Consider the following 24488-nt stretch of genomic DNA (forward strand, 5'->3'; position numbering starts at 1 on the left):
GAGAGTTGCTTGTAAATTCATTCCCCATCTCACTGATTGGCCCCAGTAGAGAACTGTTCCTATTGAACAGCCACCAACTCCAGAGACTGTGTCCCCACAGCCTGTCCCAGATCTGAGTTCATTCCTCCTGAGCCTTGGGCACACAGGCTCTCCTAGAGGGGACTGAGATGATCACACAGAACTGCAAAGACACGACGCTGTCCTCTCAACCTATCACCTTCCTCTTACACTGAAAGTGTCATTCTGACAAAAAAAAATTTTAAAAAGTAAAACAAAGGAGAGATTTCAGTCGCTTAAATATTGCACATACCTTTCATGGACTACCCCATGAAAGGTGTACTGGGTCATTAAAAGGTAGGCAACTGCTACTCTGAGCCAATGCCATCAGAGGTAAACTTTAGAGTGCTGGTGGTAGCAGTCATGTTAGTGTTCAAGAGCCCACGAAGCACTAAGACTTTATAAATTTTACACTCAAATGAGACAAGTACCCTCCTAGTTACAGTGAGTTTATCTCTCAGAGGAAAAGTACCGGTGAATGTCCATGTCTTATACCAATGTATTTCAGAGTACTGCTGGACTAAGTTGTTCAGGTGGCTGTTTCCAGAAGTAATAAAGGAATTACATTAAAAATCTACTTTCTTACAACTTTATCTCTCGTGAGGCCACATTTCTGACCCCGTAAAGCCAAAACACGAGTGACTCCGTAGCTTATATAATCTTCCTCGCTCACATTGATTCCACAACCACCTTGATTCTATTTAGGGTCCTCTTAAAAAGAAGAAGAAGAAAAAAAATCTGTACACATGAAAGCCATCTAAAAACAAACCGATGGAACCCAAGATGCTCTGTGGGGAGGACATCGGTTCTGCCTCGCATCCCGCTAAATTCAGAGAACAGTTTCTATCTCCGCTTATTTCCCTGTGAGACAGACTCCATGCAGAGTGTCCAGTACCTTTTCAAGGCTGTACTATATAAAAATTATTTCCAAGTGTCACTGAAGAACATTTTCTCCCAACACACTAAATTGAAGGTAGCTATAGAACAAGACAAGCGTGCCTGCAAAAGGCTCTGATGTGGGCAACATCCCGTCTGTGTATTAACCAGCCGATCAAAATAGAGTTCTAGTGAAGTGTTCGGGAGCATCAAGGAAGTGTGGAGGGGGTGGATCAACACCATTTTGACTCATTTATCCCCAGGTGTTAGGGGAAGGAAGTGTGCTTGTGAATGACATCTGGTAAAAGCAAATCACAACCTCAGAAATTTTCAGGGAAGGCAAAAAGTACGCGCTCGGCATCGCGACGGACCCTACCACTAGCGAGTTTCAAACACACTTCAAGCATTTTTTTTTCTTTCCCTCCTAGACCCTGCCATGCACCCCCCACTCCTTGGCTCTCCCATGCCCCCACACCCACCTCCCTTTCCCAATCCCTCCTGGGTCCTCACTCTCTCTCATGCAGCGGTGGCAACAAGCGCCCCCCCGCCCCCAGCGTGGAAGGGGCACGGGATCACAGCGAGGGGAGGACAGTGCCAGCGGGACGCCCGCTCCAAAGCCCATCGCGTCCTACCGCCTGTGGAGCTCGCCTCCTCCAGCTGAGCCGAGATGCTTTCCACCCTTCTCACGTTCATCTTTAAGGACACTGGATGCCGGAGCGACACTCTTAGAGTCCACTGACCCAGGGGCGTCTGGCGATGGGTCCGCTACGGGAGCGCACAGCCACTCTGTCCTGGGCGACCAAGACGCTGGGAGCTGGAGGCAGCGGCAGCGGCGGCGGCGGCGGCAGGCAGGGCGCGCGAAGCCTTGCAGGTGCAGGCGGAGGCCGGCGGGGGGCGCCGGGGGCGCTGTGCCACTCTGGGTGGCAGAGCTATGCCGGTGGTGGGGGCCAGGACACCCGCCGCTGAGAAGTCGGTGCGCTGTACCGCCAGACAGAGCGAGGCGCCCCCCCCCCGTCCCTGGCACGCTTGGCACCTCCTTTGCCACCTGCTGCCAAGTCACTAAAGGAGAAAGTGGAGGAGGCTGTAGCAGTGCCTCAGGTGACAGCAGACTCACAGAGAGAGAGAGAGAGAGAGAGAGAGAGAGAGAGAGAGAGAGAGAGAGAGAGAGAGCTGAAGCGGCTTAAGGCTAAAAAAGGCATCTTTTGAGATTTTCCAATGGATTATCTGAGGGTCCACTGCGACCCCTTTCTGCTTCACATAGAGCCTGGCTCAAGGCTGGCTCAAGAAGTCTTTGGCAAAGAAACTTACTGCAGGGTCCCTAGAGGGTCAGATTCTGCCCTGAGTTCGAAGGACACCAGAAGGCAAGGAGATGCCCTTCTGGGAACCAGGCAGAGTGCCAGCAACTCCTAGACAGGAAACTTCCCAAGTACAACTCAGTCATGAGACTGAGAGAGAGGTTGGAGAATGTGACTTCTAGACACTGCCTAGACAAGGCCAAGGTGACCACAGCACATTACACAGAGCAGCTGAGCTGACTAGGAGACATTTCCCACAAGCGCCTTCTTCAAACGGACATTTCACTGGAGGACACTCTGTTGGAAGGGATGGCTGAGATCCCAGGGGATTTCATCACCCATGGCTGCTTGTTTCTCTAAGCAAACCAAGGCCAGCAATGCCCGAGAAAGACAGAAAACAACCCAATAAACCACTTGTGGCCATGGTTACTGTTGGACGGAGAGAGCTGAGCATTAAAACACAGGCTTCTCTGCCGGAAGAAGTGAAGTGTATATTGCCTCCTTTAAAAAGAAAGGTCGAGTTGACCGGTTCTGTGGGCCCGCAAAGCTGCTTAACATTTGTTCGTTTGCACTCTCAGCTGCAAGGTCAATAGACCCTGACATGGTGGAAAGGCCTAATTGTTTGGAAAGTCATTCTTTCTCCCTACACCTGCCTGATTACACATCACCGTAAAACCTTGTCCCTTTCTCCAGCTAGGATTCAACTGTCACTTGTCCTTCCTTTCACCCCTAGTCCCTGAAGTGACTCATTGGAAAGCCCTGTGATGCCTTCCATGCTGGTTGCGGACAAAATCCCAACATCTGCATTGCCTCCATACTCATCTTTATCTAACCTACTTACACGAGCTGAAATCTACTCCGTGTGACTTAAGGAAAATAGTAGAAGTAAGGGCAAATTTACGGAGAGCAAGTGGGAGGGCAGCCCAGTTGGAGGAGGATGCTATTGGCTGGAGCGAGAGAAGTGGGCGGAGTAATAGGACAGGAGGGACACCGGACTAGATAGCGTGCAATTTAAACTTCTACTGAGTCAAGTACATAAATTTCTAAATGGTGTGTGCACCTTACCTCCTCCTAAGAAGTCTCCTCTCTGTCCTTCCTAGCAGGTTCTACTATTTCATTCTGGTCATGTGGCACCTTAGGACTTCAATAATCTCAAAGCAAGCTTCCCACTAGCAACCTTTATCACAAATGAGCACAACCCGGCCTCTGCAGAGGCTCACTACCTCTCCAGTTCTCAACTCCATTCTTTTCTCTGTACTGACTTCTAAAACTACCTTCATGTGTGGGTTTGGGCTCAGCAGGCTGAACGGAAATCTTAATGGTGAGCCCAAAGTGAGCATCCTAACCTTTCTCACTCAAAAAAATGGACCAAACGGTAGTGCCTGCCTCAGTGAACCTCTGTCAAAGAAGAAATGAGATACAATGCATATTGTGCTTTGGAGCGTTCTGGCACATACTAAGAGGTCGGTAAGAGATGCTATAAAGAGAGTACTCACCATCACCATTATCACTACCATCTCCACATGGTGTCCTGAGGAAACCAAAGAAGGTAAGGAGGCATCTCCTGGTTCTAGAATAGATTTACCCTCTTTATTTACAACAGGACAAATGCACAACTCAGTTGTCATCTGCAAAATGTGCAGAATGCTTTTTTGTGTGTTCCTATACTTCGAAAGACCTTTCAATGAGGATTAGTTCCTTTCAGTCCCATGTGTGCGTCTCTGGACTAGCTGTAAATACGCCAGCAAAGTCATCTAAAATGGACACTACCCGAGAGAAGTTGCAATATATTAAGCCTCCAAAATATTTGTGGGGTCTGGGTTACTGAAACATTCATGTCTGACTTCTGTATATGAACTGCTGGTCTCAGAAAAAAATTATACAGAAAGATTGTCTTCTGTTACCACTGGTTTTTAATTCATTTTTCATGTGTATGAAGAGTTTGCTTGCATGTGTGAGCAAGTGTCACAGTTATGTCTGGTGCCCATGGAGTCTAGAATAGGGTATCAGATCCCCTGGAGATTTAAATGGAATTACAAATGGTTGTAGTCTGCCATGTGAATGCTGCGTTGGAGATGGGGTCCTCTGCAAGAGTAGTCAGTACTCTGAACCACTGAGTTGTCTCTTCAGTCCTGTTTGCTGCCGTTTTTACTGTCATTTTTAATACTTAGTACTGAAAGTCTAGGGTAAACTGTCTTGCTTCCCTTTCTTGGATTTTCATGTGTCCCATATTTAAGAAATATTCATCCTCAGAAGCTGTAGCCATCATGGCTAGCCTTCCAAACTCAATATATGAAAAAGATTCCCATTTTATGGCTAACTCCAGACTACTCTTCTAGGGAACTTATAAAAACCAGATGCAAAAGCTGGTAAGTAAACCATGTCCCAGCCATTAACCTCAGATTTCTATGAACGTCACCTCTTTTAATCTTTACAAAACCCTATGAGGCCACATCTAGTTTTTCCAGAAAGTCACCAATCATTTCTCAGTTTCAATTCTTCTGCTGTTAAAAAGAACTTCTTTTTCACAAGGTCAGTGTGAGAATCAAGTAAAATAATGAAAATGACATCTATTTATAAACCAAGGAATATTGTCCAAGCATCTGGAATTATCGCATTGTGCTCTGAGCTATTATTGCCTATTACTTACTGGTTATTTCTGATAGCTTCCTACATTCAGCACAGTTCTCCTTTGTGCACCAGGGCTTATACAGTAACAGTAAAACTTAGAGTATTTAATATAGATTGAGTGCTTACTATGTATCCAGTACTTTATTAAAAATTCTTGATCACTATTTTACCTCACACTAAGAGGAAATGTTTTATACTTTGTGCTGATTTAAGAACAAGGCTTAAACAAAAGCAAGCTTAAACAGAAGTTAAGTTGGCCAAGTCCAGCAAGTTCTGAAGAAGTGCAGTGAGATTTGAGCCTAGTTTCAACTCTTGACAAACACGTAGAATTGTCAATGATTTCATGGCAGTCCTCAGACTTTAGAATATTTTAGAATCACACTCCACTTGCACTTAGTGTAAAACTCCTCCGTTCCAGTTTTGATGGTGAATTTATTAAATTGGGGGAGACGTGTAAGACTGTCTCTTACATTAACAGATTTTATTGTTTAGAGCAGTTTTAGACTCTTAGCAAAGTTTAACTGAAGCAGACAATTCCTTCTGCAGGACTTTCCTTCCTATATTCTCCCAATAACATCTTGTTTCTCTGTTACAATTCATAACTGGTAAGCCACTAGCACAATGCATTTTACCAAATTCCATAGTTTATCTAGGATTTATGAGTTTATAGGGAAAGAGATATTTCTTAGAGAAAAAGCCAGGTAGGGGTAAGGTTCCTCTGCACAGGCCGAACTCTATTGTACAGCTTGATTTTGAGCTTACAGTCTACAGAACTGGAGCAGAACAACCCACTGTTGCTTAAGCCACACAGCCTGCTGTTGATGTTGTTAGGGCAGCCAAGGGTACCACATTTCAAAAACGGCACAGCCTACGATACTGCGCCTTATCTTCTTCTAGGAGCTTGTCAGGAATTCCGAGTCTGGGACTGACAGGTGCTGTCTGAATATGTATCCATATTCTGCTTACTAATACCCTCAGGTCCTTCCAGGTACATAGACGACAGTGGAGATGGAGTGGTTCAACATGGCCCATCTAGGATTTCTCTAGAGCCCATTGGGTGGAAAGGAGCCTGGTATAATAATCCAAATCAGTTCACTGGACTTGACCTTTTGTGTCATTCCGTTACTCAAATGAAGGGAACAATTTACTGCCTATTAGTGTTCAGGCACACAGTATCCACAGCCATAACTATACCTGTCAAATTCTTACTTACCCATAATTCCTCAGGACTCAAACAACCAGGCAATCTACTTTGAGATTCTCACATTAAAGTAAATATTAATGTACTTTGGGACAAAGAGGAAGAAAGCGCTGAAGGGCCCCAGGGCTAATTCTGACCCTTCCATGCTAATAATATGTGCATAACCTGATTGTTCTTTATGACTCTGAAATGGAGCCCGATGAGATGTTATTAGCACCACTTTGTAGATGAGGAGACTGACCCCCACAGAGATTAAGTGACTTTCCTGAGTTTTCATGAAGCACTGGAGATGCAACCAGGTCACAAACTTTCATCACCCGACATCTTCCAGCGCTCAGTTCGGTAAGTCTCGCCAAGTTTATATAAGTTGGCATGCTGCCAAATGAACTGTAATTCTCTAAGCACTGAAATCCAGACTTGGCTTGCAACTCTGCCTTGCAGGGTAAGTCCATATTAAAAAGGTAAAGTTATCATCACACTGAACGGCATTTCTCCTGCCTTGCGGACTTGAGCGGACCCACTGGCTACAGTCTACTGTGGCGGCAGAGTTGATTAGGGGATTTCCTTTGGAAGAGGGATTTACTTTACCCAGAGAATTCATCAGAACCTTAAATGCCATGAATGCAGTGCATGTTAAGAAGATTTTTACCTAGAACTTATTTCTAGGAATAAGTCCTAATTGGGAGATAGGTTCATTAAATTCCAAATTGCTTTATACCTTTGTCTTGGCCTTCTTGTTAGCTGTACCCTGCACAGCATGGAAGCTAAACATAGCAGAGGGGGGTGTATTTGATAGTTTATTAAGAGTCTGAACAAAACTGTACAAAGAAAATTTTACTAAAATTAAATGATTGGTTTCTAGAGTAACCTTTTAAATCAATTTTGGATATAGCTGGAAAGTATTTTAAAATCCTCGCTTTCTGCACTAGACCCCGTGCCGGTTGGTTTATGTCTGTATGATACAACCTAGGAAGTCTGGGAAGATAAAGTCTTAAATGAAAAAAATGCCTCCATTAGATTCATCCTATGTGTGGCGTTTCTATGATTATTATTGGTGTGGAAGGGTCCAATTCACTATGGGTGGTGCCACCCGGAGCAGGTAGTCATGGAAAAATACACACACACACATACACACACACACACACACACACACACACACACACACACACACACACATTATTCTGGGTTTCAGTGGGCTCTGGTGTAGCCAGACTTTTGGCTAACTTGTGGGTTCTTTTTCTTCTTCTACCTTTCAAACCCCTAACACTAGATAGCAAAGAAAAGTGGATAGAGGGGAAGGGGGACATTGCTATCATTAGACTGCTTCCTACTGATTAGAGGAATATTGGAGAGAAAATCAGTAAAGAGCATTTCTCCATAACCTTCTTCTTCAGTTCCAGTCTTCAGGTTCCTGCCCTAACTTCCTTCAATAGTGGACCATGTGTGGCAGTGTAAGCCAAATAAACCCTTTATTGTTCAAGCTCCTTTAGTCATGATGTTTCATCACAGCAATAGAAACCTAAGAGAAAATGAGAATATACATTTACTTCTGTGTGTGGTTCCAAGTGGTAAACTGATGATAACTCCTTAGCTATCCCAGCTGTGTTGACTTGCAGGAGAGTTGAACAAGATCAAGTCAGCCAAAATCCCAGGATAGATGGGGGAGGTTCTTACCGTGCCCTGCCTCTTAATGAAGCAAATGGCTACTGGGAGAGAGAGAATCATCTCAATTAAAGGTGTGGCTGTTGGTAAATTTCCTGTGCTCTGGTGAATAGCCTCCCATCCCTCTATATTTGGTGAATTTAGTGAGTGATAAAGAAGAGAAGAAAGGCATACACTGGGAGGAGAACATGTTGAGGAGGACATGGAGGAGTTAAGAGAGGAAAACAAGATTGGATATGATCTTTTTTTGTATGTACATGTGAAATCATCATAATAAATAAAAATTATAACTTAAACATTACTTTTCTAAGTATAAGACTTTTCAATAGATTCAATACTTTGAGAAAATATGTTCAATTTATTTTGCCTTGGAGAGAATTCACAAAGTTACAGTTCTTTATATAAAATAGAAATATTGCAAGGAAACCAAAAATCCACATCCTAAGTCCTGGTAATAATAAATGAATCCTGAACACCTGTCAGGATTGAATACTAAAACTGTTGCACGTACACTTGTCAAAATGGAAGGAGAATTTGATGATGAAGTACAGGTGTTAGCTAACAACAAGTTAATAAATTAAGGAAAGGGAGGAAAGAGATAGACCTAAAATCTCAGTGCTATAATGTTTTCAAAGGTCCAGATCTTGAGGTTTGTGAATGGTAGTGTTTGTCGACTTGACACAATGTAGAATTACTTAAGAAGAAAGTCTCAGTGAGGGGTGATCTAGATTAGTTTGAGCTGAGGACATATCCAGAGGAGATCATTTTGATTAAGTCAATTGATGTTCAAAGATCCAGCCCATGGGAACACCATTCTCTCTGTGCCCTTGATTGTATATATGATTCGAGCCACTGCATCAAGACCCTGCTATCTTGATGAACTGTAACCTGGAATTGTAGGTCAAATAAATGCTTTCTCTCTTAACATTGTTTCTTTCAGAGCATTTTATCACAGCAACAAAAAGGAAACTAGGACAGTGGATGGAAGCAACAGGTGTTATCTTAAAATGTGAACGAACCTGTGCTGAATGGTGGGTGCTCGTTGTGTTAATACATTGAGTGGAGATGAATAAATGACATCATCCTTGCTATATAACAGAAGTTTAACAATATATAACAGGTGCATAAATTACCTAGCAGGCTTTTTAATTCACTCCCACCTGAAGAAGTGGAATTCCTGGATGAATAAAAATTGTGTATCACCAATTAGACATAATATCTGTGTTAGTTTGAATGAGAACGGCCTCCACAGGCTCATGTATTTCAATTCTTAGTCCCCCACCTGGCAGAATTATTCTGGGTAGGATTATAATGTATGGCCATATTGAAGAAAGTATGTCACTAGCGGGGGGGGGGTGAGCTTAAAAACCCCCCAAACCCTTCCCAGTTAGCTCTTTCTTAGCCTCATGCATTTGGATGAGATGTCGGCTCTCAGCTACTACCCTAGTGTTGTCTGCTAGCCTCCTGTAGTGATCTGCAGGATGTCATAGACTCAGTCCCTGAAACTGTGAGTGAAACAGTGAGCTCCCAATGAAGTCTTTCTCCTGTAAAATGCTTTGGTCATGGTGTTTTGTCACAACAAGAGAAGAGTAACTGAGACAATATTTTACTGATAAAATGTTCTCAGTAGATAAAATTTTAGTTAAGAAAAATATATAGAAAAATCACTCTGATGCCCAGATAAAGCAGTGTGTTTGCTAAGTTCTGGTCTGCTAAGTTTCTTCATTCATAAGTAAGAGTGATGTTTATCAGGACAATCTTGGGAATACTCTAACATTTATTCAAGATATAGCAAGACAAGTACAGAGTAGAAAATATAATAGAAGAATGGAATTCCTGCATTCAAAGGGCTGCTAGTGTAGAGATACATCTACATTAGGAAGTACATTTTCAACCAATGAGTGGATGCTACACGATATGCATGAACCATCTCTTATATGTTAGTTCATCCTTATAGCTCCAAAGGAGTGTCTATCAGTTAACATTATCATAATAGAAACCTCCCTGGATTTAGTAGCTTAACACAACAATGATTTGTTTAGCTTAAATTTCTGTGGTCTGCCAATTTAGACTCACTCTAAATGTGCTCAGCTGGACTCACTCATGCATCTGTAGTCATCTGGCAGAGATATAGTCCTCTCACGTACTATGCAGGTGGTTTGAAAAATGAAGACAAACAGACTATGTCTCCCTTGTCATCTTTCAGTCTTGCCTGTATTTCTTCATTTGATGCTTATTTGCAGACTTCTTATGAAGCCAAAAATAAAAAGCTGGTGCTTACTACAATACCTCTCAACCTCTTCTTGGAATATGCTTGTTACATCAAATTGGCCAGAGGAACTCATGTTTCCAAATTTTAAATTTGGAAATGACAGTAAGGATGGTGGGCCTTAGATAAAACAAACTGAAAAATAATATTACAAAAGGACGTTCCATAGTAGAGCATTTGTGAGTCTTCATTCATATATTGAAATTCTTCACCCAATTCTAACAAAAGTAGGATGTGGGGCCATTGTTATTTGTTTGCATCATGAGAGCAGATCCCACATGAATAGGGAACCAACTCTCCAATCTTTATCATAAGCATCATCTATGAACTAAGAAATGAGCCCACATCAGACCCTAAATACACTGCAATCTTGGTCTTATAATGCTTAAACCTTCAAATAAATCTTTGTTGTTAGAAGCCACAAAGTCTGGGATAGTGAAATAGCTTAACGGGCAAAAGTCCTGGTCATGCGAGTGTCCAAATCTTCAGACATCAACAAAATTTGGGTGCATAGTGTGAGCACCTGTAATCCAAATGCCCATATGCAGAGATGGAAGATTAACACAAGACATTCTCCAGAAGCTCATGGACCAACTAAGCATGGTATATGCGACCAACAAATAAGAGAGACCCTATCTCAAACAAGGTAGAAGGACAAGACCAGTATTGGAAGTTTTTCTCTGTATCTGCCATGGCTTTGCCCACAACCACATTCACAAAATGCATGTACACACAAAGCCACCCAATTTCTAGCTTTATATTATAGCAATACAAGTTGACTGGAAAAAAAGTAGCTATAGAAAAGGGACGTGTTTGTGGGAAGAGAAGTATTCTTATTTCTTAATGTGTGTGTGTGTGTGTGTGTGTGTGTGTGTGTGTGTGTGTGAGAGAGAGAGAGAGAGAGAGAGAGAGAACTTGGTTAATATATTGTCTCCATCCTATGATGCTCATAATTAAAAGCTTATGAATGACAGAAGCATGATTGAAACCATTCAGTCAGTTCCATAACCCTCAAGGATCTCTGCTATACAACATTAGAAATGTCACAAATGTTCTTCAGGAACAGTTAGTAATGTCTCCAACCTATCTGTGTGTATCAGTGACACTTTCACAGATGAAAGAATGTCAAATCCAAATGCTAATAGACAAAGATGAATAAATCACCTAGACAAGAGACCAAGACAAGAACATTGCTTATCAAAGTGACCACATAAGTACAAGTTACTCATAAAAATCATGGTGCATTCTTAGAACAAAGGGGCCTCAAATGTTCCTTAGGCTGGAGCACTGACAGGAAAGTTCACAGGGAGAAGTACAGTTTGGCTAGCTAAGAATATCTTAAAACCAAGCTATGATTTTAGGTTTTGATCAAAGATCTTAGCAACTTATTGGAATAATTTGGAGCTGGAGATAGTGGATTGTGATTCTGGTTTATACTTAAAATTCTGAATCCCTAAAAGAAAGGGATAAATTCGGGCTATGTTAAAAGAGGAGGTTATTCGCAATGGCCTTGCAGTAATCAAACAATGGCAGTGATTTGAGCTAAGATAGTGATTTGAAGAGGCACAACATGGAGACATTTATAAGACAAGATGCAATGTCTAGCAAATACATAATAAAGGAATCCTGACGATGCTCAGGCTCTGGCTTGGATGCTGCTTAGATGTGTCATTGGGAGTTAGGGAAAGGACTGAAGAAGCTGAAGGGATTTGCAACCCCATAGGAAGAACCATATCAACCAACCAGATGCCCCAGAGCTCCCAGGAACTAAACCACCACCCAAAGTATACACATGGAGAGACCCATGTCTCCAGCTGCATCTGTAGCAAAAGTTCGCCTTATCTGACATCAGTGGAAGGAGAGGCCATTGTTCCTGTGAAGGCTCGATGCCCTAGTGTAGGGGAATGCCAAAGTGGTGAGGCAGGAGTGGGTCGGTGAGTGGGGTAGCACCCTCATAGAAGCAGGGGGATGGGCTAGGGGGTTTTCGGAGGGGAAACCAAGAAAGGGGATAACATTTGAAATGTAAATAAATAAAATATCCAATAAAAAAGAGTTCAAAGGACAAAGAAATTTTCAAGGTGGAGATAATGTCCTCTTATTTGCATGTATAAATGCTTATATCCAACTGTGAATTGGAAATGAGTCTGGTACTCCAGAAAGATTCTGAGTTGGAGAAACAGCAAAGTCATTATTTCATAGAAAATATTTTCTAGAAATATTTTAGAAAAGAACTAATATTATATTATTTAATCATTTGTTTCATGCTGGGAATAATTTAAAAATACTTCATTTACTTAGTTTAATTTTTACAAAAATTCTATGAACCAAAGATATTACTATGTCCATTATATAGATACTCACCCAAATCATGAGAGCCCCATTGAAACAATTGGCTAGAAGGTCATCACTGAGTCAGCTGAGACTCTTTAGGACATTGACTTTTGCTTTTCTCATTGGGGTTGAATGCAGAGGGTTTTATTCTGCATAATGTACTAAGGAAAAAAAATTGTAAACTTAGTGAGTTTGACACTGAGTTTGTTTTGTCAAAGATAAGGCTTATAACCTTAGGTGCCTGCTAAAGAGCAAGACATGTTCAATAGTCAAATGTAAGGGGCATCTGCAACCTTGAGGTGCTGGAATAAAAAAAGAACAGCACCAATTAACAGAACTTAGTCCACAAGAAGTGCTCAGAAACAGCACTTATTATCATCTGAAAATTCTAATCATCTACAACTTTTGCTTGCAAGTAACTTTTGCTTGTAAGCTTTCAAATAACAATTTTAAACACATGGACTGAGTTTCATATTAAACTTGGGAAGATTATTAATAATCTCCTGCCTCTTAAATATAATCAGGTATTTTGATAGTAGAAGAACTGTAGTGAATATGGGATAACCTATAGCATGTGCATGGGTTTTGATGTAAAATGTCTCCCACTGAATCAAATTTAAACATTTTAGGAAGTAGACCCTAGCTAAAGGGAGAGAGTCAGTTAGCGGGGGTGGGGTGGGGGGGTGGCCTTCAAAGGTGTAGTTGCATCCTTGTCTTGTCTATTCATTGCTTCTTTTGCCATGGAATATGAAATCAATTCAAGCCTTATGCTCCTACTCCAATGAGCTGCAGGCTCCCGTGCTGTCCTCATGATGAACCATTGCCTGACAACCAGTATCTCTGCTTCTTTTTTTACTTGATTCTTCTCAGGAATATGGCCACAGCAACATGAAAAGTAGGGAATGCAACCTGAAATGTACATTATTGGATAGCAAGGTTCTTAATGCTATGCAGACATTCCTGTATGATGCTTAGAAAGAAATAACACTTTTCTTCCACAACTGAGAGGAAAGATTAAAAACTAGCATTTGCTGACAACTGGGACAGACATTCTTATACATACAAATAAGTGCCCATGATTTATGCATATATCACATATTTGTGTCAGTCTGCACTCTGCTTGCATCAGGGCACGGTCTCTGAAAAGGCAAAATGTTGGGAGTGTAACTGCATTTATCCTAGGCTGCCGCTGGTTGGGTGCTGGGCTTCAGAGAAGCTAAGAGACACCAATCTGGGGTGGAAAAGCCCAGAATGAGATGGAGGAAAGCTGGAGCTGGTTTGGGGGTCCCCAGGCATACTATGAGGCTAGAATGAAGGATTGTCTGACTCTGTCTACAGGCACTGCTGGAAATTGCAGAAGAGCAGAGAACAGAGTTTGTAGGCCCATAGGCTAGGGAGCTCGGGCTTAGCTCAGTGGTGATTGCCCTTGATTTTGCTGTGACTCTGTAGAGCCTTTCCCACATTCTCCATGGTGGTGGTAGATGAAAGAAACACCCAACTTCTTAGGGTGGACCCTAAATTAAACACCTTTTTCAGAGAGGAATATCTGGAAAGGAAAGCTTATTGTCTAATCCCTCGGGGTGTTTAGGTACCTCCATAGCATGGAGAACTCTGTTCTGGGTCTATGTGACCACAGGTCACATTTCCTTACGTGGCGAGTGTGGCACGAGTTCCAGACCAGGAATCTGGCAGGGAGCTAGGAATTGTCTAAGTCTCAGGTGTGTGCCCACCGAGTCTCTAGGATTCAACCCACTCTACCTTACCAAGCTTCCTGGCTTGGTTTTACTGTCCCACATGTAAGTAGTTTCTTAGATATCCAATTAGCCTCATCTGGCAGCTGAGAACCTGGAATGACCCGATAAGTAGATAAGTAAAGTTAAGCTCAATAAGAAAAGCCCAAGGCTACACCTAGGGGAGAGTAACAAGTGAGAGGAGAAGGTAGCTGAGACTGAAAACAAATGTGCCTAGGAAGCAACGCTGAGCCAACAGAGCCAAGCTCCAGGTAGAAGAAGGTACATTTATCTTGCATAACTTTGGGCTGATCATAGACTTGTTTCTGTCAAGTTGCTAATCTGTGAGAGTTCCACCTCAAGTCTTCTTTGCATCATGACAGTATGTTGGTGTATTTTACCACATGTGAGAGCATAGAACATTGCAGCGTGATACTTTTGTCTAATGTATTCAAAACAGTATCATCAGAACAATGTCGACATGGAGACATGTGTGCTGTTCAATGGACATGAGAAGATTACTTTTTAATTAATAAAAAAAAGCATCTAGATAAAGGCATATCAGCATCAGTCAACAAGCAAACATGGTACAAACACTATTAGCACTATAATCTGCTGTCTGGGTCCTTGAGTTCTGAAGCCAAAGATGCAATTGGTCATCAACTGAAAGTGCTAAAAAACAAACAAAACAAAACAACAACAAAACAAAAAACAAAAACAAAAAAAAACAAAAACAAAACAAAAAAACCTGTACTGTGACTGAACATGGGCAAGTTATCTCTCATATGATTACTCTCTAAATAACAGAGCGTATGGACTTTTATAGGATTTTTAATGTTTTCATTTTCTTTTTTTTTTTTTTTTTTTTTTTCCATTTTTTATTAGGTATTTAGCTCATTTACATTTCCAATGCTATACCAAAAGTCCCCCTTACCCACCCACCCCCACTCCCCTACCCACCCACTCCCCCCCTTTGGCCCTGGCGTTCCCCTGTACCGGGGCACACAAAGTCTGCGTGTCCAATGGGCCTCTCTTTCCAGTGATGGCCGACTAGGCCATCTTTTGATACATATGCAGCTAGAGTCAAGAGCTCAGGGGTACTGGTTAGTTCATAATGTTGTTCCACCTATAGGGTTGAAGATCCCTTTAGCTCCTTGGGTACTTTCTCTAGCTCCTCCATTGGGAGCCCTGTGATCCATCCATTAGCTGACTGTGAGCATCCACTTCTGTGTTTGCTAGGCCCCGGCATAGTCTCACAAGAGACAGCTACATCTGGGTCCTTTCGATAAAATCTTGCTAGTGTATGCAATGGTGTCAGCGTTTGGATGCTGATTATGGGGTGGATCCCTGGCTATGGCAGTCTCTACATGGTCCATCCTTTCATCTCAGCTCCAAACTTTGTTTCTGTAACTCCTTCCATGGGTGTTTTGTTCCCACTTCTAAGGAGGGGCATAGTGTCCACACTTCAGTCTTCATTTTTCTTGAGTTTCATGTGTTTAGGAAATTGTATCTTATATCGTGGGTATCCTAGGTTTTGGGCTAGTATCCACTTATCAGTGAGTACATATTGTGTGAGTTCCTTTGTGATTGTGTTACCTCACTCAGGATGATGCTCTCCAGGTCCATCCATTTGGCTAGGAATTTCATAAATTCATTCTTTTTAATAGCTGAGTAGTACTCCATTGTGTAGATGTACCACATTTTCTGTATCCATTCCTCTGTTGAGGGGCATCTGGGTTCTTTCCAGTTTCTGGCTATTATAAATAAGGCTGCTATGAACATAGTGGAGCATGTGTCCTTCTTACCAGTTGGGGCTTCTTCTGGATATATGCCCAGGAGAGGTATTGCTGGATCCTCCGGTAGTACTATGTCCAATTTTCTGAGGAACCGCCAGACTGATTTCCAGAGTGGTTGTACAAGCCTGCAATCCCACCAACAATGGAGGAGTGTTCCTCTTTCTCCACATCCTCGCCAGCATCTGCTGTCACCTGAATTTTTGATCTTAGCCATTCTCACTGGTGTGAGGTGGAATCTCAGGGTTGTTTTGATTTGCATTTCCCTGATGATTAAGGATGTTGAACATTTTTTCAGGTGCTTCTCTGCCATTCGGTATTCCTCAGGTGAGAATTCTTTGTTCAGTTCTGAGCCCCATTTTTTAAGGGGGTTATTTGATTTTCTGAGGTCTACCTTCTTGAGTTCTTTATATATGTTGGATATTAGTCCCCTATCTGATTTAGGATAGGTAAAGATCCTTTCCCAGTCTGTTGGTGGTCTTTTTGTCTTATAGACAGTGTCTTTTGCCTTGCAGAAACTTTGGAGTTTCATTAGGTCCCATTTGTCAATTCTCGATCTTACAGCACAAGCCATTGCTGTTCTGTTCAGGAATTTTTCCCCTGTGCCCATATCTTCAAGGCTTTTCCCCACTTTCTCCTCTATAAGTTTCAGTGTCTCTGGTTTTATGTGAAGTTCCTTGATCCACTTAGATTTGACCTTAGTACAAGGAGATAAGTATGGATCGATTCGCATTCTTCTACATGATAACAACCAGTTGTGCCAGCACCAATTGTTGAAAATGCTGTCTTTCTTCCACTGGATGGTTTTGGCTCCCTTGTCGAAGATCAAGTGACCATAGGTGTGTGGGTTCATTTCTGGGTCTTCAATTCTATTCCATTGGTCCACTTGTCTGTCTCTATACCAGTACCATGCAGTTTTTATCACAATTGCTCTGTAGTAAAGCTTTAGGTCAGGCATGGTGATTCCACCAGAGGTTCTTTTATCCTTGAGAAGAGTTTTTGCTATTCTCGGTTTTTTGTTATTCCAGATGAATTTGCAAATTGCTCCTTCTAATTCGTTGAAGAATTGAGTTGGAATTTTAATGGGGATTGCATTGAATCTGTAGATTGCTTTTGGCAAGATAGCCATTTTTACAATGTTGGTCCTGCCAATCCATGAGCATGGGAGATCTTTCCATCTTCTGAGATCTTCTTTAATTTCTTTCTTCAGGGACTTGAAGTTTTTATCATACAGATCTTTCACTTCCTTCGTTAGAGTCACGCCGAGATATTTTATATTATTTGTGGCTATTGAGAAGGGTGTTGTTTCCCTAATTTCTTTCTCAGCCTGTTTATTCTTTGTGTAGAGAAAGGCCATTGACTTGTTTGAGTTAATTTTATATCCAGCTACTTCACCGAAGCTGTTTATCAGGTTTAGGAGTTCTCTGTTGGAATTTTTAGGGTCACTTATATATACTATCATATCATCTGCAAAAAGTGATATTTTGACTTCCTCTTTTCCAATTTGTATCCCCTTGATCTCCTTTTGTTGTCGAATTGCTCTGGCTAATACTTCAAGTACTATGTTGAAAAGGTAGGGAGAAAGTGGGCAGCCTTGTCTAGTCCCTGATTTTAGTGGGATTGCTTCCAGCTTCTCTCCATTTACTTTGATGTTGGCTACTGGTTTGCTGTAGATTGCTTTTATCATGTTTAGGTATTGGCCTTGAATTCCTGATCTTTCCAGAACTTTTATCATGAATGGGTGTTGGATCTTGTCAAATGCTTTTTCTGCATCTAACGAGATGATCATGTGGTTTTTGTCTTTGAGTTTGTTTATATAATGGATTACATTGATGGATTTTCGTATATTAAACCATCCCTGCATCCCTGGAATAAAACCTACTTGGTCAGGATGGATGATTGCTTTAATGTGTTCTTGGATTCGGTTAGCGAGAATTTTATTAAGGATTTTTGCATCGATGTTCATAAGAGAAATTGGTCTGAAGTTCTCTATCTTTGTTGGATCTTTCTGTGGTTTAGGTATCAGAGTAATAGTGGCTTCATAAAATGAGTTGGGTAGAATACCTTCTACTTCTATCTTGTGAAAAAGTTTGTGCAGAACTGGAGTTAGATCTTCTTTGAAGGTCTGATAGAACTCTGCACTAAACCCGTCTGGTCCTGGGCTTTTTTTGGCTGGGAGACTATTAATAACTGCTTCTATTTCTTTAGGGGATATGGGACTGTTTAGAAGGTCAACTTGATCCTGATTCAACTTTGGTACCTGGTATCTGTCCAGAAATTTGTCCATTTCGTCCAGGTTTTCCAGTTTTGTTGAGTATAGCCTTTTGTAGAAGGATCTGATGGTGTTTTGGATTTCTTCAGGATCTGTTGTTATGTCTCCCTTTTCATTTCTGATTTTGTTAATTAGGATTTTGTCCCTGTGCCCTTTAGTGAGTGTAGCTAAGGGTTTATCTATCTTGTTGATTTTCTCAAAGAACCAACTCCTCGTTTGGTTAATTCTTTGAATAGTTCTTCTTGTTTCCACTTGGTTGATTTCACCCCTGAGTTTGATTATTTCCTGCCGTCTACTCCTCTTGGGTGAATTTGCTTCCTTTTTTTCTAGAGCTTTTAGATGTGTTGTCAAGCTGCTAGTATGTGCTCTCTCCCGTTTTTTCTTGAAGGCACTCATAGCTATGAGTTTCCCTCTTAGAAATGCTTTCATTGTGTCCCAAAGGTTTGGGTACGTTGTGGCTTCATTTTCATTAAACTCTAAAAAGTCTTTAATTTCTTTCTTTATTCCTTCCTTGACCAAGGTATCATTGAGAAGAGTGTTGTTCAGTTTCCATGTGAATGTTGGCTTTCTGTTATTTATTTTGTTATTGAAGATCAGCCTTAGTGCATGGTGATCTGATAGGATACATGGGACAATTTCAATATTTTTGAATCTGTTGAGGCCTGATTTGTGACCTATTATGTGGTCAATTTTGGAGAAGGTACCATGAGGTGCTGAGAAGAAGGTATATCCTTTTGTTTTAGGATAAAATGTTCTGTAGATATCTGTCAGATCCATTTGTTTCATCACTTCTGTTAGTTTCAGTGTGTCCCTGTTTAGTTTCTGTTTCCATGATCTGTCCATTGGTGAAAGTGGTGTGTTGAAGTCTCCCACTATTATTGTGTGAGGCGCAATGTGTGCTTTGAGCTTTACTAAAGTTTCTTTAGTGAATGTGGCTGCTCTTGTATTTGGAGCATAGATATTCAGAATTGAGAGTTCCTCTTGGAGGATTTTACCTTTGATGAGAATGAAGTGTCCCTCCTTGTCTTTTTTGATGACTTTGGGTTGGAAGTCAATCTTATCAGATATTAGGATGGCTACTCCTGCTTGTTTCTTCATACCATTTGCTTGGAAAATTGTTTTCCAGCCTTTCATTCTGAGGTAGTGTCTATCTTTTTCTCTGAGATGAGTTTCCTGTAAGCAGCAAAATGTTGGGTCTTGTTTGTGTAGCCAGTTTGTTAGTCTATGTCTTTTTATTGGCGAGTTGAGACCATTGATGTTAAGAGATATTAAGGAAAAGTAATTGTTGCTTCCTGTTATTTTAGTTGTTAAAGGTGGCATTCTGTTCTTGTGGCTGTCTTCTTTTAGGTTTGTTGAGGGATTACCTTCTTGTTTTTTCTAGGGCGTTGTTCCCGTTCTTGTATTGGTTTTTTTCTGTTATTATCCTTTGAAGGGCTGGATTCGTGGAGAGATAATGCGTGAATTTGGTTTTGTCGTGGAATACTTTGGTTTCTCCCTCTATGATAATTGAGAGTTTGGCTGGGTATAGTAGCCTGGGCTGCAGTTTGTGTTCTCTTAGTGTCTGTATAACATCTGTCCAGGCTCTTCTGGCTTTCATAGTCTCTGGTGAAAAATCTGGTGTAATTCTGATAGGCTTGCCTTTATATGTTACTTGACCTTTTTCCCTTACTGCTTTTAGTATTCTATCTTTATTTAGTGCATTTGATGTTCTGATTATTATGTGTCGGGAGGAATTTCTTTTCTGGTCCAGTCTATTTGGAGTTCTGTAGGCTTCTTGTATGTTCATATGCATCTCATTCTTTAGATTTGGGAAGTTTTCTTCAATAATTTTGTTGAAGATGTTTGCTGGACCTTTGAGTTGAAAATCTTCATTCTCATCCACTCCTATTATCCGTACGTTTGGTCTTCTTATTGTGTCCTGGATTTCCTGGATATTTTGAGTTAGGATCTTTTTGCATTTTCCATTTTCTTTGATTGTTGTGCCGATGTTCTCTATGGAATCTTCTGCACCTGAGATTCTCTCTTCCATCTCTTGTATTCTGTTGCTGATGCTCAAATCTATGGTTCCAGATTTCTTTCCTAGGGTTTCTATCTCTAGTGTTGCCTCGCTTTGAGTTTTCTTTATTGTGTCTACTTCCCTTTTTAGGTCTAGTATGGTTTTGTTCATTTCCATCACCTGTTTGTATGTTTTTTCCTCTTTTTCTGTAAGGACTTCTACCTGTTTGATTGTGTTTTCCTGTTTTTCTTTAAGGACTTGTAACTCTTTAGCAGTGTTCTCCTGTATTTCTTTAAGTGATTTATTAAAGTCCTTCTTGATGTCCTCTACCATCATCATGAGATATGCTTTTAAATCTAGGTCTAGGTTCTCAGGTGTGTTGGGGTTCCCTGGACTGGGAGAAGTGGGTGTGCTGGGTTCTGGTGATGGTGAGTGGTCTTGGTTCCTGTTAGTAAGATTCCTCCGTTTACCTTTCGCCATCTGGTAATCTCTGGAGTTAGTAGTTATAGTTGACTCTGTTTAGAGATTGTTCTTCTGGTGATTCTGTTACCGTCTATCAGCAGACCTGGGAGACAGATTCTCTCCTCTGAGTTTCAGTGCTCAGAGCACTCTCTGCTGGCAAGCTCTCTTACAGGGAAGGTGTGCAGATATCTTGTATTTGGACCTCCTCCTGGCCGAAGAAGAAGGCCCAAAACAGGACCTTTCTCAGACACTGTGTTGCTTTGGCAGTTCCCAGGTGGTACAGACTCTCACCTAAGCAGACTAAATTCCTAAGTTCCTTGGAGTCCCGGGACCAAGATGGCGACCGCTGCTGCTGTGGCTTAGGCCGCCTCCCCAGCCGGGCGGGCACCTGACCTCCGGTCCGGAAGGTGGCCGGCTGTCCCCGGCCCACACAGGGTGCTGCCTCAGCGCCTCTGTGCTTCTGCCTGTTCCAGAAGCTGTCAGGTTCTCTGGCGCACCCTCTCACCTGTTCAGACTAATTTCCTAAGTTCGGCGGGTCTCGGACCAAGATGGCGACCGCTGCTGCTGTGGCTTAGGTCGCCTCCCCAGCCGGGCGGGCACCTGTCCTCCGGTCCGGAAGGTGGCCGGCTGTCCCCGGCCCACACAGGGTGCTGCCTCAGCGCCTCTGTGCTTCCGCCTGTTCCAGAAGCTGTCAGGTTCTCTGGCGCACCCTCTCACCTGTTCAGACTAATTTCCTAAGTTCGGCGGGTCCCGGACCAAGATGGCGACCGCTGCTGCTGTGGCTTAGGCCGCCTCCCCAGCCGGGTGGGCACCTGTCCTCTGGTCCGGAAGGTGGCCGGCTGTCCCCGGCCCACACAGGGTGCTGCCTCAGCGCCTCTGTGCTTCTGCCTGTTCCAGAAGCTGTCAGGTTCTCTGGCGCACCCTCTCACCTGTTCAGACTAATTTCCTAAGTTCGGCGGGTCCCGGACCAAGATGGCGACCGCTGCTGCTGTGGCTTAGGCCGCCTCCCCAGCCGGGCGGGCACCTGTCCTCCGGTCCGGAAGGTGGCTGGCTGTCCCCGGCCCACACAGGGTGCTGCCTCAGCGCCTCTGTGCTTCCGCCTGTTCCAGAAGCTGTCAGGTTCTCTGGCGCACCCTCTCACCTGTTCAGACTAATTTCCTAAGTTCGCTGGGTCCCGGACCAAGATGGCGACCGCTGCTGCTGTGGCTTAGGCCGCCTCCCCAGCCGGGCGGGCACCTGTCCTCCGGTCCGGAAGGTGGCCTGTTTTCATTTTCATTTATTAATTTTATTTAATGACGCACGTTCAGGCAACTTCAGGAAAATATGCCAACACTAAGGTACTTTAGACTGGAACCTGAGCATCTGTGAATTTAGGTATTTGCAGTGCATCCTAAACCCAAGCCATAGGGTGTAAGAAGATGATTATGTTGTTGTCAGTACCCAGATTCAATGTAATGGTTTTAGAACATTAGAAATGGTTATGAAGTGTGTTTGAGATTAACTTATTTTCTGATAAGGAACAACACTATACAAAACTGTACTAAAAGCAAAACCTGTGGTCCCAGAGTTATACCAACCAAGGAGTTAACAGAATGCTAAGTTGCTGGCTGACCAATCTGAAATAAAGACTCTTCCACTGATTTTTTTTTGTTCTCTTCTGGCCCTGTTTGGCTACAAATGTACATACATATTTTTTTTGTATGCAATTATTTAGTCCCTTTCCCATGTCCCCTAACTACAGAGTCATAACATCAAGGAAGATTATATTCACATCTGATATTCTTACAAATGGATACCCAAAGCCAGAGTTCATGCCTGGAATAATGAAAAGACACTCAAGGAAAAGCCAGGCCATTATTTTTGGGTCACAGCATCAGCCATATTCTTAGACATCAGTAAAATTACTCTTTTCACATTCCGAAAGTCTAAACTGTTACAAACTCTACCTGGAACACAGTCAAGGCTGATTTCAATAACGTAGGATAGGTCACACTGTGAGGAACTGCCATCTTACAGCCATTTATTAACAACTCTAGAAACCTACCTGATGCATGTTCAGCTCAACCTCGAAATGTGCATTCCCGTCCCAAAATGTCTGCTAACTTTCAAGGTATATTTTGGTCTTACTGGTATCTTGGGCATGCTACAAACTGCCCTGCCTGAGCTGCTGTCCATCTTTATACCATCTCCTGAGATTACATTCCAGTTGGTGAGCCAGTGCTTCTGTGTACATTCACAAAGTTCCCATTCACAAAAAGACCCAGAAGAATGAATGGTAAGGACACTAGATTAGTTCATAAGGTGATATCTAGGTTATTCTTTGGTCTTAAACTCCCAGGCAGTGTCAAAAACAACAATCTTCTCGGTCAGGCTGATAGAGGAGGGCATTCGGAGTCCCCATATCATCACTTTTGAGAACCCTCCCAACACATGTGTCCTCCCCTCCACTCTGCCTTCTTGGCCCTACCATGAGGATTTGAAGGCCAATAAGGAAGAGCTTTACTATGTATAGCCTGAATTATTATCAGGAGCCAGAAAATCAGATCCTTATTTCACAAGAGAAAATTTGCTCTTATAAAGTATAACTACCCTGTCAGCATTCTCCAAAATTGAAGTATCACAAAATCATTTGCATTATTTGTTGGGAGAAGTCGTGTTCCTATTCTAATCCCATCTAGCCCAAGGACTCTATGAACACAACAAAGAAAATGCTGTCAATTCTAACATGTTTCCTGAGTCTCCATCTACTATGCAGAAGCAAAAGTAATTATTATTGCCACCCTCAAATGGTGTAAAGGTGTAGAAAAAAAGAAAAAAAGAAAGAAAAGAAAAAGAAGCCTCAGGGCTGAAGGTAAATAATGAGATATTTCTTGTGGGTAGATATTTTTAACAGTATCATGAAAAGAAGAGAGTAGGTGAAGTTTTAAATTATAAGTTACCAAATCTTAGCATTATTTTTTGGAGGTAAATGCATTAACAGAGGTACATGACACAAGAAAAAGTTATGTCTGCTCAATGGTTGTTGTTACAAATCCACCCAGACTGACAGGTACTGACTAGAAGTTCAACTTCCCCTGCTCCCATGGCCACATTCACAGAGATTTTACAACACCCTTTCTAGAGTCCAGACCAACGTTTTATTTACTCATGCTCGCCGTTCTTCAACTTTTCCTTATTTCTTTGTCCACTCTGTAATGAATAGGATACCTTGTGGCTAAGTTCATTTGGGTCATAATCCACACTTTTAAAATAGGAAAATACTTTTTAAAAATTAGGACAAAAAAGTCACCTGAGGAGATACAATTTTGAGAGGTAAAACAAAGGGAGAACCAAGGTCAAAATCAAGACATAAATCCTTTGTAATTATTTTAGTCTTGGCTATGAGTTAAGCTAAGCCTATCTCACTATTTTAAGAATACATGTATGTGGATGTATATCACATATTAGAATGATTACTTTCATTAACACTAATCTGCACTATATCTAACATATTTACTTTTTTTACACAAAGCTTTCATTCCTAGAAGCACATTTATTTGTAATTAAGAATTTTTAATAAGAAATTTTATACTCCAGAAAATAAAACTATAATGGCAAAAAATATGCAAATGGAAACTAAGAGATTAGACATTGGTCCCCGAGGGCTATTTCTTGCCTTCTGTCTCTTCGTATCCAACTATCCAGAGATTCGTCTGCCTTGTTGATGGAAACGTGAGTGAAGACTACTATAGAAATGAAGTTTCATGTTTTTTTTTTTTTTCACACAAAGCAATCAGTTAATAATGAATAGCAAAAGTATGGGGCCATTTAAACTATTGGTTCAGACAAAATTTAACCAACTGTGGCTGCCAGAATTCCTCTCTTCTGCCACAGTATAGCTGGAAAAGAAGCAGGATGAATGTGGGGTAATAGA

At 41.8% G+C, this 24488-nt stretch overlaps 1 protein-coding gene across 4 annotated transcripts in view; it reads right to left on the reverse strand.

Moving 5' to 3' along the window:
• Positions 1–2047, reverse strand: part of Kcnip4 (Kv channel interacting protein 4) — a 1135620-nt gene extending 1133573 nt beyond the window's left edge. For 2 of the 4 annotated variants that reach the window (NM_001199243.1, NM_001199242.1), the window contains exon 1: positions 1566–1829. In NM_001199243.1, the coding sequence (NP_001186172.1) occupies positions 1566–1626 (61 nt within the window). In that variant the 5' untranslated portion in view covers positions 1627–1829. Of the gene's footprint in view, positions 1–1565 lie in introns of all 4 variants that reach the window. The other 2 variants (XM_030254920.1, XM_030254917.1) reach the window with 1 other exon arrangement.
• Positions 2048–24488: the final 22441 nt, after the last annotated feature.

This window comes from Mus musculus, chromosome 5 (assembly GCF_000001635.26).
Source record: "Mus musculus strain C57BL/6J chromosome 5, GRCm38.p6 C57BL/6J".
Lineage (NCBI taxonomy): Eukaryota > Metazoa > Chordata > Mammalia > Rodentia > Muridae > Mus > Mus musculus.